This window comes from Drosophila serrata, unplaced genomic scaffold (assembly GCF_035046125.1).
Source record: "Drosophila serrata isolate PLE 108 unplaced genomic scaffold, ASM3504612v1 contig_359, whole genome shotgun sequence".
Classification (NCBI taxonomy): Eukaryota; Metazoa; Arthropoda; class Insecta; order Diptera; family Drosophilidae; genus Drosophila; species Drosophila serrata.
Window position 1 is genome coordinate 774994 of NW_028257257.1, and position 12128 is coordinate 787121.

General features: G+C 42.0%; 1 protein-coding gene and 1 pseudogene across 6 annotated transcripts in view; both read right to left on the reverse strand.

Moving 5' to 3' along the window:
• LOC110184788 (transcription elongation factor 1 homolog pseudogene) overlaps positions 1–12128 on the reverse strand; it is an 82095-nt pseudogene that overhangs the window by 8323 nt on the left and 61644 nt on the right. The window lies entirely within an intron of this gene.
• On the reverse strand, positions 6970–10997 carry can (cannonball). 5 transcript variants are annotated; one of them, XM_020953313.2, is made up of 6 exons: positions 10677–10997; positions 10322–10549; positions 9668–10073; positions 9529–9595; positions 9365–9469; positions 6970–9305 (listed from the first exon to the last, which is right to left on the reverse strand). In XM_020953313.2, the coding sequence occupies exons 2-6, from the start codon at positions 10349–10351 to the stop codon at positions 7064–7066; spliced, it is 2850 nt and encodes a 949-aa protein (XP_020808972.2). In that variant the 5' UTR covers positions 10352–10549; positions 10677–10997; the 3' UTR covers positions 6970–7063. The 5 variants fall into 5 exon arrangements, with proteins under 5 accessions (XP_020808972.2, XP_020808975.2, XP_020808971.2 ...); XM_020953316.2 differs by having other exon boundaries at positions 9668–10067; positions 10322–10562; positions 10677–10891; XM_020953312.2 differs by having other exon boundaries at positions 10322–10562; positions 10677–10889.

Genomic DNA, 12128 nt, shown 5'->3' on the forward strand with positions numbered 1-12128 from the left:
TTTTTTGGGGTTACCAAAGAGAGGGGAAATCGATTGGTATGGATATGGAAAGCAATTCGATTTAGGTGGCATTTTACTGTAAAATATAATATATTTAAGGATCATAATTTTTGAAGACATCTCAAAAAGAACATTAAGTATATGTTGTTATTTTACTTACAAAACATATTCCTGTTTAATTAATATAAGTAGCTCACACTGCAAAATGCAGATTCAATGAACTGTGTCTCTCGGGGAGGAGTATCACAGATTTATAAATCAGCATAAAATAAATAAATATAGCTACGCTTCATGGTTTTTCCCCTTTTTCCATAATCGAACCCTTGGGGTGACCAATCGAAGCTTAACCCCCCCATAACACCTCCTTCTTCGCTGCGTATGGCGTTCAAGTGTTAAGCTTATGTCATCATTGAGGCATGAACGAGCTTTGGACACGTTGCCTGATTAAGCATACGCCATGGGCGCCAACCTTGCGAATTTAATATTTAAATTTTAAACTCTATTCGAGTGCAAACAAATTCAGCTAAAAGCTAAAAGCAAATGCCACAGAAACAGGCAGGAGGAAAAACTATTCAAGGCGAGGCTTTGCCATTTCTGAAAGGCTAAAACTTTGCAGGCAAGAAGATGAAAATGCCACGCAATTTGGGGAAAATGCGTGCAAAGTTTTGAGGTTGCCAGCGAACAAACATGGCCGTCGTCCCGAAAACAGAGTTCTGGGCTTGTAAATACATTTGCCGAATAAATGCTGAATAAATGCGAATGCGACTTAGGAGTGGGAGCAGCGGGGGGACGGAGAATGAAAAGCCATTTCGCATGGGTGGAAAAACTAACAAAGGCCACATAAAGAAAATTTTCCATTTTATATGGAAAATAGGAAAAACGCCTGACTGGGATACAGACACAAATCCACCACCAACACCACCACCGCCACATGCATGTGTGTATTGCTTTAATAGAAAATTGCAAAAGTTTTGCAAAAGAAAATGCCTCAGCCAAGTCAGAGAGTTGAGCCAACCCAAGTGAGCCGCCCCGCCCCCCCGCATTTCCCATTTCTCTTATCCCTATTTTTCCAACCCGCTTTCCTTTTTTTCTGCTACCCCGCAGAAATTGAAAAGAATGTGCAAAAGTAGCAAACCAGAGCGAAAAGGGGGCGGGAAAATGGAAAATGGAGCTTGAGGATTGAGGAGGAAAGGCGGATCGGGCGGGCTTACTGGAGGGCTGCAAGAAAGCCAAAGTAAGCATGAAATAAACCCCCATCGTCCACGACGATGTTGTCTGCCAGGAAAAGCCAGGAGGAAACTTTAAGGAAAAATTCAACGAAATTAAGATACACTTTTCCTAGCCAAGAAAAGGGGAAAAGCCTTATGAAAATACTATGAAGAACACTAGTTAGAGGGATTTATATGTTGACAATTTTCCTAAATGGAGTTGATACAATTTAGACGTGAAATATTTCATCAAAATGTTTTAAAACTAATAAGTAACTGAATTAAATAACTTTCAAATCTTTATGTTAGATTGCTTTTGGTAAACCTCTCATATAAGCCTCATAGTATTAAGGATATATCAAGAAAATCTTGTGTAGCAAACTTCACCAAGAATACAACCATTTCCCACTGACTTTTCACGAACTTAACTTTTTTTCACTTCAGGGAAAACATTGCAGGCCAACACACGCAGCGGGCTCTATGAAGATTTACAGGTTTTAACGTTGCCAGTCAGCAGAATGTTTCCAGTGGGTGTGTGTATATGTAAAGGGGAGTGGGTGATCCTGGGCAGGGTTCACTGTACAGTGTCGCGTCTGGCATTATTCGTGGCATGGCCCCATGCTCGGTTTCCTGTGCGCCCTGCCATGTCGTCATGCTATCAGAGCTGGCGAATCCGGAGATGGGTGTGATGCAGGGGGCAGAAGGATACGAGGATACAAGGATACAGGGGCTCTCTCAGGATGCGAGCCTGGGGATGTGAATGTGGCCAGGAACTGAGACAGAGTGTATATCGATTTTAAAAGAGGCACAGCCAAAAGGAAATAATGTAACTCAAATAGAGAGTAAGCTATATCTAAAATATCCTTCAAAAGTAAGGCTCGTAAATACCTTTCAAAATATATAAATATTTAATGACAGTCTCTGTGCAAAATTCAATTTATCCGATGGAGCATACAATGTGCTAATTGCCAGAGGCAACTCGAGGGAAGTATGAGTTTCCCGCTTTCATGATTTCCAGTCGTATTTCTCCCGGTTCTCCATACATATTTGATGAGCGATAGCCCGCCCATAATTAGGCTCTCTACCAACCTGCATATTCTTTCTTCCTTTTTGCCCTATCTAGCCACCACTGACAGTTGCATGCAACATTGTTGCCATTGTCGCTATCATAGTGCTAGTACAACCGGGGATCTGGGATCTGGGATCTGGCCTTATCAGCGACCACTATCTGGGGAGAACGAAAGCCCAACTCGACAAGTGCGTGCGACCTGGTAATAAACGGAGCATAAAACGGATACCTGTTCCGGTGTCGCTTTTCGAATGGAATGGAAAATAATTAAGTTAATGCAAAATGCATTTTTATTATAATTGCCACGGGGTTTTATGTGTGCGAGCTAAAAGCTAAAATCTATCACTTTTAATGATCATGCTTTGGAGTTGAAAAATTGAATTCCAAATGAATGCAGCAGGAAGTCTACTTTTCTTGAGTATTTTTATTAAATTTGTAGGGTATTTTCTTCCTAAAACTAGAAACTACCTTGACTCTAACTTTATGCTGCATTTATGTATATTATTCCCCATTTTAATACCTAATTAAGCTTTGTGAAAGTTCAGGTCTCCTTTATTGCATTCCTGGCCTGCACTTTATATATAATAATATAATATAATATATTTATATAATTAATTTCGCAACTGGTTATCACTACGATAACCACCTTTCCTTGTTAACAAAGTACTTATTTTCCAGACAGACCCTGCAATTGAAATTCAAAGTACACACATTCCCAAGTGAAATTAAGTTAAGCCAACCGACAATTTGGTATCTTAACATCTCGTTAAGCAGCTTTCGTTTTGTGAAAGGAGATCGGTGATCCTTTCAACGCTCTCTTTTTCTTCTTTCCAGATCCAAAAGGACCCTCGATGAGGGGACCATTAAATTCATTAAAAGTGCATCAATGTGTATCCTGAAAAGGCCACGTAATTTGCCTGTAATCCATCAGCGTGTCGCCATTGACACCCCGAGGGTCCCCTCATTTATTTTTCATGGGGCCTTTATATGTAATTTAATACATTTTAAAAAGACGAAAATATGAATTACAATGTGAGCCTCGACATGTTAATAAGATGAAGTACGTGAATATGCACTTTGGCCGCAACTGGCAAATTCAATTAGGGACCCAGGACATTCGGAATGCGCGATAAGTGGCCGCCACAAAAGCCGCAGACGAGGACTATATAGCCTAGCTTATCCTGGATCTGGATCGGGCTCAGGATCGGCAGCTGCAGATTCATTGTGTGCGAAATGAGCGGAATGCGTAATTTAATAAACTCGCGAGGGCAACTAGGAGCAGGTTCAGGACATTTGCCACAACGCCTGCGAGCCATTGGAACTAGTCCCGGCCGACGAAGCAACTTTTAATCCTGCTCTTTGCATTTGCGTAATAAAAACTTCAAGTTTATTGTTAATTAAAAGCCAGGTCCTTTCTGTGTCCTGCTTCCAGGTCCTGCTCCTGCAGGCCTTTTGACATCGCAGCTGCTGTCCATTCGGGCCATGTCTATCAATGTAATGGCTCTGCCACTGACACAAACGTGATCTGTCCATAGCCCCAAAGTGTGGAAATTATAATAAATTTTAGCTGCATTTGGCCCGCAGTTTCTCGCGTAATTATCCTGGCCTGGACACCTTTTGTCCCGTCCAGTGAATAGCAATTGCATATTGCCATATTGACAGCTTGATGGATGTTTGGAGCCCAAGTAGTTTTACAGCGAATCGAAATTGAAGGAGACTGTGCCGGTTGGACACTGTCCCAAAAGGATCGTTTTCTTAACCAATCAATTTAAGGTGATTTGTGAAAAGAAATAAAATATATTCTGCGTAAATATTATAAATACTTTTTAAAAAGAAATAATGCTTGTTAAACAACTATTTTCTAATTAATAACTCTAAGACTTTCTTCAAGAATTATTGTATATGCTTTGTAAACTTGATTTACCTTTACCAAGTACGATATTTTCCTTGTATATCCTCAACCATTTTTTTTAAGAATTATTTTCCTTTAAGACTATCCCCTCTTTTGGCCAAGTGCATTGCCAATATTGCCACGGGTGGTCCGCCATCAAGTGGCTGGACATTAAGATTCGTCCGGCGACTACCGTTGGCCATTTAAGACAATAAATTTCATAAATAGCTTATGCATAAAATGCAGTTGCTCCGCTCTGGACCCGGCTGGCTCTCAACTCCCGCTGCGTTGATATTAATTGGACGACATAATTGCGGGGCCACGTTGGCCATAATAATGCCGAGTGGAGTTCGCGGATCGCAGATCTGCGGCTCGGCGGCTCGGCGGTTCGGCGGGGTAATTGCTCTGGAAACACGTTCCACTGGCAGCACTCCCCAATCGCTGAGGACTACCGGACTTTTTGGTTGGAATTTGTATAAATTTGGCAAAGTTTCGGAGGGACCCTCGTAGTATCATAATTATGGGTCTTGTGGCGGTGCACACACACACATGAGTGCAATTATTGGTGAGTGTGTGTCCCGGGTTTAATTTATTGTCTTTGGCGCTGCCCTAAATCCAATTGTAATACAATACGCTGCATTTATCATATTTAAGTACCGATTCCAAAATGCACACACATCCTGTATTAACGGCCTGCTAATACGCGGTTTAGGTTTAATGAGTGTGGCTAAGAACTCTCAAAGAGAGTTTTAATTAGCCATAACAAAGTTGAAAGGAAATTAAATTAAATATATTTAAGAACCATGTCAAAGAGCAAGCAACGATTTGGGGACAAAAAATACGAATATAAATTATTTCTTCATTAAGAAAAAGAAACATAATATATAAAATATATTTAACGAAGCTATGGAGAAATAATCAAATGAAAATGGACTTATCTAATAATTCTTCCCACATCTTTTATATGATTAATTTTTTAGGAAAATACCTCATTATTTTTTCCTTCGTTTTCTTTGAGTTATTTTAAAGCCCTCTCACTTGGAGCTTTGTTTGCTCATCATCAAGGCTGAGATTGGTCCTGAAACCAGTCAGGACATTGTTATGATTATAAATATTTATTTTATGCGCTGCTCAGACCAGCTCCAGGCTTTCGCCCCAAACTCCTCCTCGAAATCGGTTAAATGGACTGTGCTGTTTATTTTTTCTTAGTCCCTTAATAAGCCTCATGAATAATGGTCGAAATAAAAGAAGGCGTTGCAAGTTGGGGGAGGCTGAGCCACCGGACATGTGTGTTAATGTGTGTCTGTGTGTGTGGGTGTGGTGGCATGTGTGGAGGGGTGGACCAAAAAAAAGAAGGAGAAACAAGAAAATGGCGCCCAGCCAAAGATAAAGAGAGATATGTATATAAAGACACACAGGCGTAGAGAAAGAAGCAAACAGAAAACATGTCCTGGCAAAAATTGCACACAATTACGGGGCTGAAACGTACTGTACCGAACACTCACCTCCATTTTCCCCCCTCTTACCTTATCCAGGCGGAAAAGAATTATTACGTTGAATTTTCCCCCGAAAAAAAATAATAGCAAAAGGAAAAGAAAACGAAGCGAAAGAATTCTCATTTTTTGATAGCCGTCCAAGAAGCTGCCGCAAGGATACAGTCGGGAAAATTAAGTCTTTGATATTATATAAATTTAATAAATTCATATTTTTGCTAGTTAATAAAATAATTATTAAAAACATTTGCTAAAAAACAAGGAGATTTAATTATAACATAAGTTTGTGTCTAATTATTTTGCTTATTATTTTGTTTGTCCTTCTAGAAGCTTGAAAAATAAACTCTTATAGCCTCTTAAGGCATATTTATTTAGTTTCATTAAATTCTTTTATAAATTCTAACCCCATTTTTCGGCTCTGTGTATTCAAGGATATGCCAGCCACATCGCCTGGCTCACGTGCATATGACAGTGGAGTAAACAATTTCATTTCGCGCAGCAGGACCCACAAGATAACTGCTACAAACGAGACGCAAGATGCTGCAGTGGCCAGGATACCGCGGAGATTGGGGCAGGAACAGAGACAGGGGGACAGGGGCAAGGACAAGGGGACAGGGGACAGCAAGGACAACGACAGCACTTGAGTTCTGTTTTCGAAGTCGGGCAAGAACAACAACCACCGGCAGCAGAAGCAGCATAAGAAGTTGCGTAAATATATTGTCCTGTCGCTTATTCCGGCATTTGGGGAATGGGAAGATCCGGAACAGGACTGTGGACTAAGGACTAAGGACTACGGACCACGGACTCTAGACTGCGGACTGCGGTCGGCCGGGACCAATTCGAAACTCTCCTGCCAGCGTGCCGTGGGCGTTTGGACGCAGTTAGTCGAGCGTGCCGGGCGGATTTTTTAATGCGTGCCTCTATAAATTTTGCACGCCTTTTGTAAATTGTGAAGGAACCCCCACCACCAGGACGGGCTGGGGGTGGTATCCTTGGAGTCCTGGGCAGCTGTACACGTGGCCTGACCAGTTTTTTTGTTTTTTCTCCTTATATTTTTGGGAAACTGTCAAATTGTTGTTACTGCATCTTTGTCCTGTGCTCCGGGGGGGTTTGTCTCCAGTTTAGAAGAAAATCTTGTATATTTGTCATGCGAAATGTTTATCCCCAATATTTTAACATAAATAACCTACACTTGGGAAAGATTTCACAAATTTAATGGTTTTCTTTTGAAGGGGGAAATGTGAATGTATATTTTATTTTACTTTCGCAGTTGTAAATCTCAAAGGTGCTTTAAATATTTCTTTCTCTGTGGAAAAATAACTTTCTTTACTTTCAATAATTAAAAAAGGCTTTATATAAAGTCTTTATTTAACGAATATAATTACCTAACTAAGAACCTAATCTAACCAGTCATAACAGCCTTTATTTTGATCAAGTTGAGAAACTCCATCCACTCATCAATATCCTCTACTCTCCGCTTCGCAAACTCACGTCGTGCCCTGGCCTTCAGTATATGTGGCTCGGTTACGGGTTCGGCCACACAGAAGGCCAGGAGAAGATTCCGACGGGTTATGCGAATCGTGTAGAAGGGTGTATCCTTGCTGTAATAGGATTTTAGAAGAAAATCCTTCGATTTTAAACTCCCTGAATGCTTTAACCCGCCCCGATTCCTTGTCGACTTGATGTTATGAAGAATTTTCTTAAAGTCCCATATCGTCAACTGACAATCCTGTCCGCCGACCATCAGCAAATTATTATCCAAACAGAATTGAATCGTATTAATGGTCGACTTGTGATGGTTCATAAAGTGCACTAACCTCTCGTTGGCAATGTCCCAGATCATGATGAGACTGTCGTCTCCGCCAGAGACCAAATAGCGACCACAAAGGGAGAAGGCCAGCACCGTGATCCTTCCCTTGTGGCCAGCAAAGACACGCACCTGTGTACCTTTGGGTAGATCCCATAACCGTACCGTGGCATCCGCCGATCCTGTGGCCAAGTAATGACGATTCGGATGGAATAGGCATACCTCCAGCTCAGCTAGATGTCCCTTGAGAATCCGCACTGGTCGCTTGTTATCCTGCACCCATATCCTGGCCGTGCAATCGTCCGAGGCGGTGGCAAAGTAGTATCCCATGGGGGCATAGGTCACACAGCAAACAGGAGAGAGGTGACCAGGATATATGACCATACAATTCCAGGACATCAGGCACCACAGTCGCACACTGCAATCCTCCGAGCAGCTGAGCAAGTACCGATCCTCCGGGTTAAAGGACAACCTATAGACAGCTCCCTGGTGTCCCCGGAGGCTGCGCCGCGAGTACTTCTTGGTGGGATCCAGCATTGCCTTATCAATCCCCGGCGTTCCCGTATCGAGGGCCTTCAGCCAGTTGGCCGACTTCAGTTGGACCAACTTCGAGGGATTCAGCGAAAAGATGTGTATGCAGGAGCCAAGGGTGCCCACGGCCAGCATTCCGATGCTCTCCGAGAAGGTGGCACAGGTAACCACCTCTTCGCCATTTCGAGTAGTGTACATGTACGCCGAAGGCAGATTATGCCGATCCAGCTTCTTGCGATACTGTTCGTCGGTCTTACGTCGCAGCAAATCCATTCTCTTGGGCGTCGGTGTGTATATCTTTCCGATCGGCGGAAGATGAATATTCCTTTCCGGCAGCGAGCAGTTCTTCCTTCGCCGTGACCGCAGCAGGGGTCGTGTGGAAAACTCCTTTTTGTGCAACGGATCCGGTGGAGCCCAGTAAACGATCTCCAGAAGGGGCTGTCCCGGTCCAAACCGCTGCTTCGGCTCATCATTCTCACTGTACCTCCGGATCTGGAAATGAGTGAGCACCTTGTTCTGCTCTGCAAGGGTCCAATCCTGCATGTGATTCAATAACTGGTTGTAAGCTCCCCCGGACATGTGTAACTCCAGCTTCTCAAAGCCGGCCAGCAGCTTCCTGGCCCTATGGGGAACATCCGCTGGCCTGCAAATATTCAAGAGCTTGGACAATCTGGGGGAAAAGGAGTCATCTAGCAGGCTCGTGAATCGATTCAGGAAGATCCTCGCTTTTGGAAAGTTATCGCTGGCCATCATTTGCAGATAAGTCACGGCGATCAGGGGAAATAATAGCAGATATAACTCATATTTATGAAAACTTGGGGCTATTTGAATGATCTGCTGGAGGTGCTTGATACACGCCTCGTATTCAAGGAACACGGCCTCGTCCTTGACGATTAGAAGCCTGCTGCTCGTCGTGATACCTATTTGGAACTGTACGTTGTCCTCGAAGAAATCCAAGCCATTACGGTTAGCGTCTTCCTTGCCGGAATCCTCTTCCTCTGAGTCCTCACTCTGATCCTCGGCGGATTTCGTTTTCTTCTTCAGGTTTTCCTCTTCCTTCAGGATGGCCTGCATTTCCTTTTCGGGAATCTCTCCCCTGTCAATGGGTCGCTTGGCCATGGCTGCCCAATACTTGAATTTCTTGCCATTTGACCGGCGAGAAACCTCTGGATAGACGGCTTTATCGTCAGCCTTTCGCTTTAGCTCGTCCAAACTGTCATTAGAATCCGATTCACTGTCGAAGAGACGGGATTTCTTTTGGGTGGATTTCGAATCGGCTTCCCCCTCGGATATAACCTCTTCTTTTCTGTTTAAGAAGGGGAAATAAATAAGGCTACAGATATTTTCGAGTATGTTGTAACCCACGGTTTAAAAGGAACTATTTCCTGAAGTAAATTGAATTCTGTATCATAGAGCGGCATAGAGGGCAGGGGTCCGACTGTAATCGGCATCTGCTGGTAGAAGTCATTGCTGGTTGCAAGTAGAGAATGCTATTTAATTTTGTAATTAGGAAATATCAAGACTCGAACCTGTCGTCCTCATCACATTCCATATCATCGTCGGTGTAATCATCGGAGCTTTCCGGAAAATCAGAGACTAAAGCAAATGATTATAGTCTTGATTAATTCTACGGAGACCATTCATATAATATTTCGATTTTTGGCTTACTGTCTGTACCGGAAGCAGCGGAATCTCCTTTTTCGGATTTCGGACTTTCAGCCACATCGTTTTTCCCAATATCGGGAGCCACCGCTTCCTGTAAAATGTTTCCGTTTTTCTGAACCGGATGGGATTCTCCATTTTCAGGTAATTCACAGAGCAGATTCTTTTCGGTTCGATTGTACGTGAGTAATTTTCCATTTCTAAGCTCCGAGACAAGCTCAATATCAGAATCGGAGTCCGAGTCGGAAATGATTTGAATTTCCTCATTAACAGTCTGCATTATATCCTCAATGCATTGGACATCATCATCTTCGTAAGAATTAAGGATAATATCTAATTTCGGGTCGACATTTTCTTCTGAGATTATTGGTTTAATTTTTACCGCATCGTGGTAAAAATTCTGGTGCTGATGCTGTTAAAATTAATCATTCTTATAAATTAGCAAGTAAGTAGGACCGATGTCAGAGGAGTTACTAGTGTGTTTAGTTATGGAATCAAAATAACAGAAAAAATTACAACCGATAGAAAATATTGGGAGCTCATTTGGCTAAATGCTTTGGTCCTGCCAGCTCCTTTTTTAGCTTAAGTCTTCGAGTACAATCGATTTTCCGCGCACACACTCTGACATCGGGTCAAGAAGAATATGTACGGTTTTCTTACATTATTTATTGTTGTGGGATTTAAATTCATTTTGTTTTTTTGATTAACGAAACTTGACAGCTCCAATTTCTAGGGCTCCAATTTTCTAAAACTATTAGTATGCCCATATTTGGTTACACAAATGTGGACAGCTCAACTTTTGAGGTTTTTATTTTCTACCTTTTCTCCCGATATATTTTTTGTCGTTTTTTCCAACAACTTTTTTGCTATCATGAAGCGACCGCTGATCTGAAAGAAAATGCTGGCTCAGCATCACATGAGGGCGCCGGAATCCCAGGGTGTGTTCAAAAAAATATTAAAAAAAAAGGGGGAAGAGGGACTGGTCCGTGGATAAGAAAAAAATTAATTTGCATACCCAATATTCAACGGATTTGCCGTGGCTTCTCATGGCACTGTCCGTTTGATACCCTCGATGAGGGTAGTTGAAATCGGGGTATATGGGTGAAGGTTGTATTGAGAGCTCGTATATTTACAATACATTTGTTTTGTTTTAAAAATTTTGAAAAAGAATTAAAGAAGGATATAGAAATAAAGATTTTGTTCAAAAATGTTAACATTTTAAAAAGGATTCACTTAAGAAAATTAATAAATTAAAAAATATGTTTCAAAACAAAATAATCAAAAAATAAAGTTGCCTTAGAATTTAAGCTATAACCTTGCTGTTAGACTAACGAAATATAAACTGGCTATGATTCTTGCTTTGACAACTAGTTCTTGGGTGTTTCCCAATTCGACTACAATTCAGGGACTTTTCATATTTTTTCCAACGCTCACTTGTTAGTGGAATTGTGCGAGTATGCTGGCGAGCAGCTCGACCCGCGGATGCGTTTGGAATTTTTACTACAGTTCCCCGGCAATATGTTGAGCCCGGCAACTCACTTTGCAGGACTCGGGCCAAGGAAACACAAAAAAAAACACACACAGAAAAAGGATATACAAAAAACTGGCGACAGGACAACCCGCAGGAAAAACTGAAACGCATTTCGAGCTGCATATTGTTTTGTAATTTCCACCATGATTTATTACGCTCTTTTGGCAGAGAGAACCACTTTACTTTAAAACTTTAAAATCTGGCTGTAATATATAGCCATCCATGTGGATGGGTATGTGTGTCAATGGCCAAGGACCCAGTGTTAGAGGGAAACAATGGAAAACAAAGCCTCATTATGGGCAACAACAATTGCCAAATCACTTGATACGTAATGCTGGCCATAAATAAATCACACTGCAGCAGCATAATCCATTGTAAAGTGTCGAAAAACTGCAATTCAAATGCAAATCAATGCAAATCGATACTTGAATCATCGCACAGACTCACACAAACACCCAAAACCCGACCCATGAATGATTCATGCAGCCGACGCACGCGAGCAACATTCAAATGCAAATGCAAAAACACCGAATGCAAAATGCAAAAATTATCCGAAAATGCAAATGGACATGGAAGTGCGAAAATGCGAAAATGCTCGAGGAGGAAAACCCGCTGGGAGGGCAACAATCAAATCAAAATAAATGCACCGCCCGAAAACCCTAAAAACTAAACTGCTACAAAGGTCGGAAAAGTAAACACGCTGCAAACAAAGCCTTGTGGATTTTCGCACTTCCGGTTAACTGTTGCTAATTTGATTAGGGAGTTTTCCCTGCGAGGCGTTTGCGGGAAAGTGGGCGTGGCCAGCGAAAAGGCCATAAACATTTTTAGCTGCCGCTGATTTCGTTTTGGCCTGCCAACTTATGCAAATTATCCTGCGTGATTTATGCCCAGCATTTTCCTGCGTTTGCAGAGAAGCTAAAACTTTGCTCCTTGGGG

Excerpts from the sequence above, each read along its gene's own strand:
- can (XM_086838727.1), bottom strand. The coding sequence starts at position 10,709 with ATGAGAAGCCACGGCAAATCCGTTGAATATTGG. Across the intron at positions 10,074-10,676 it reads GCAAATCCGTTGAATATTGG|CATCAGCACCAGAATTTTTA; the intron begins GTATGCAAATTA and ends TAATTTTAACAG. Across the intron at positions 9,306-9,364 it reads GAAATAGTTCCTTTTAAACC|AAAAGAAGAGGTTATATCCG; the intron begins GTGGGTTACAAC and ends CTTCTTAAACAG.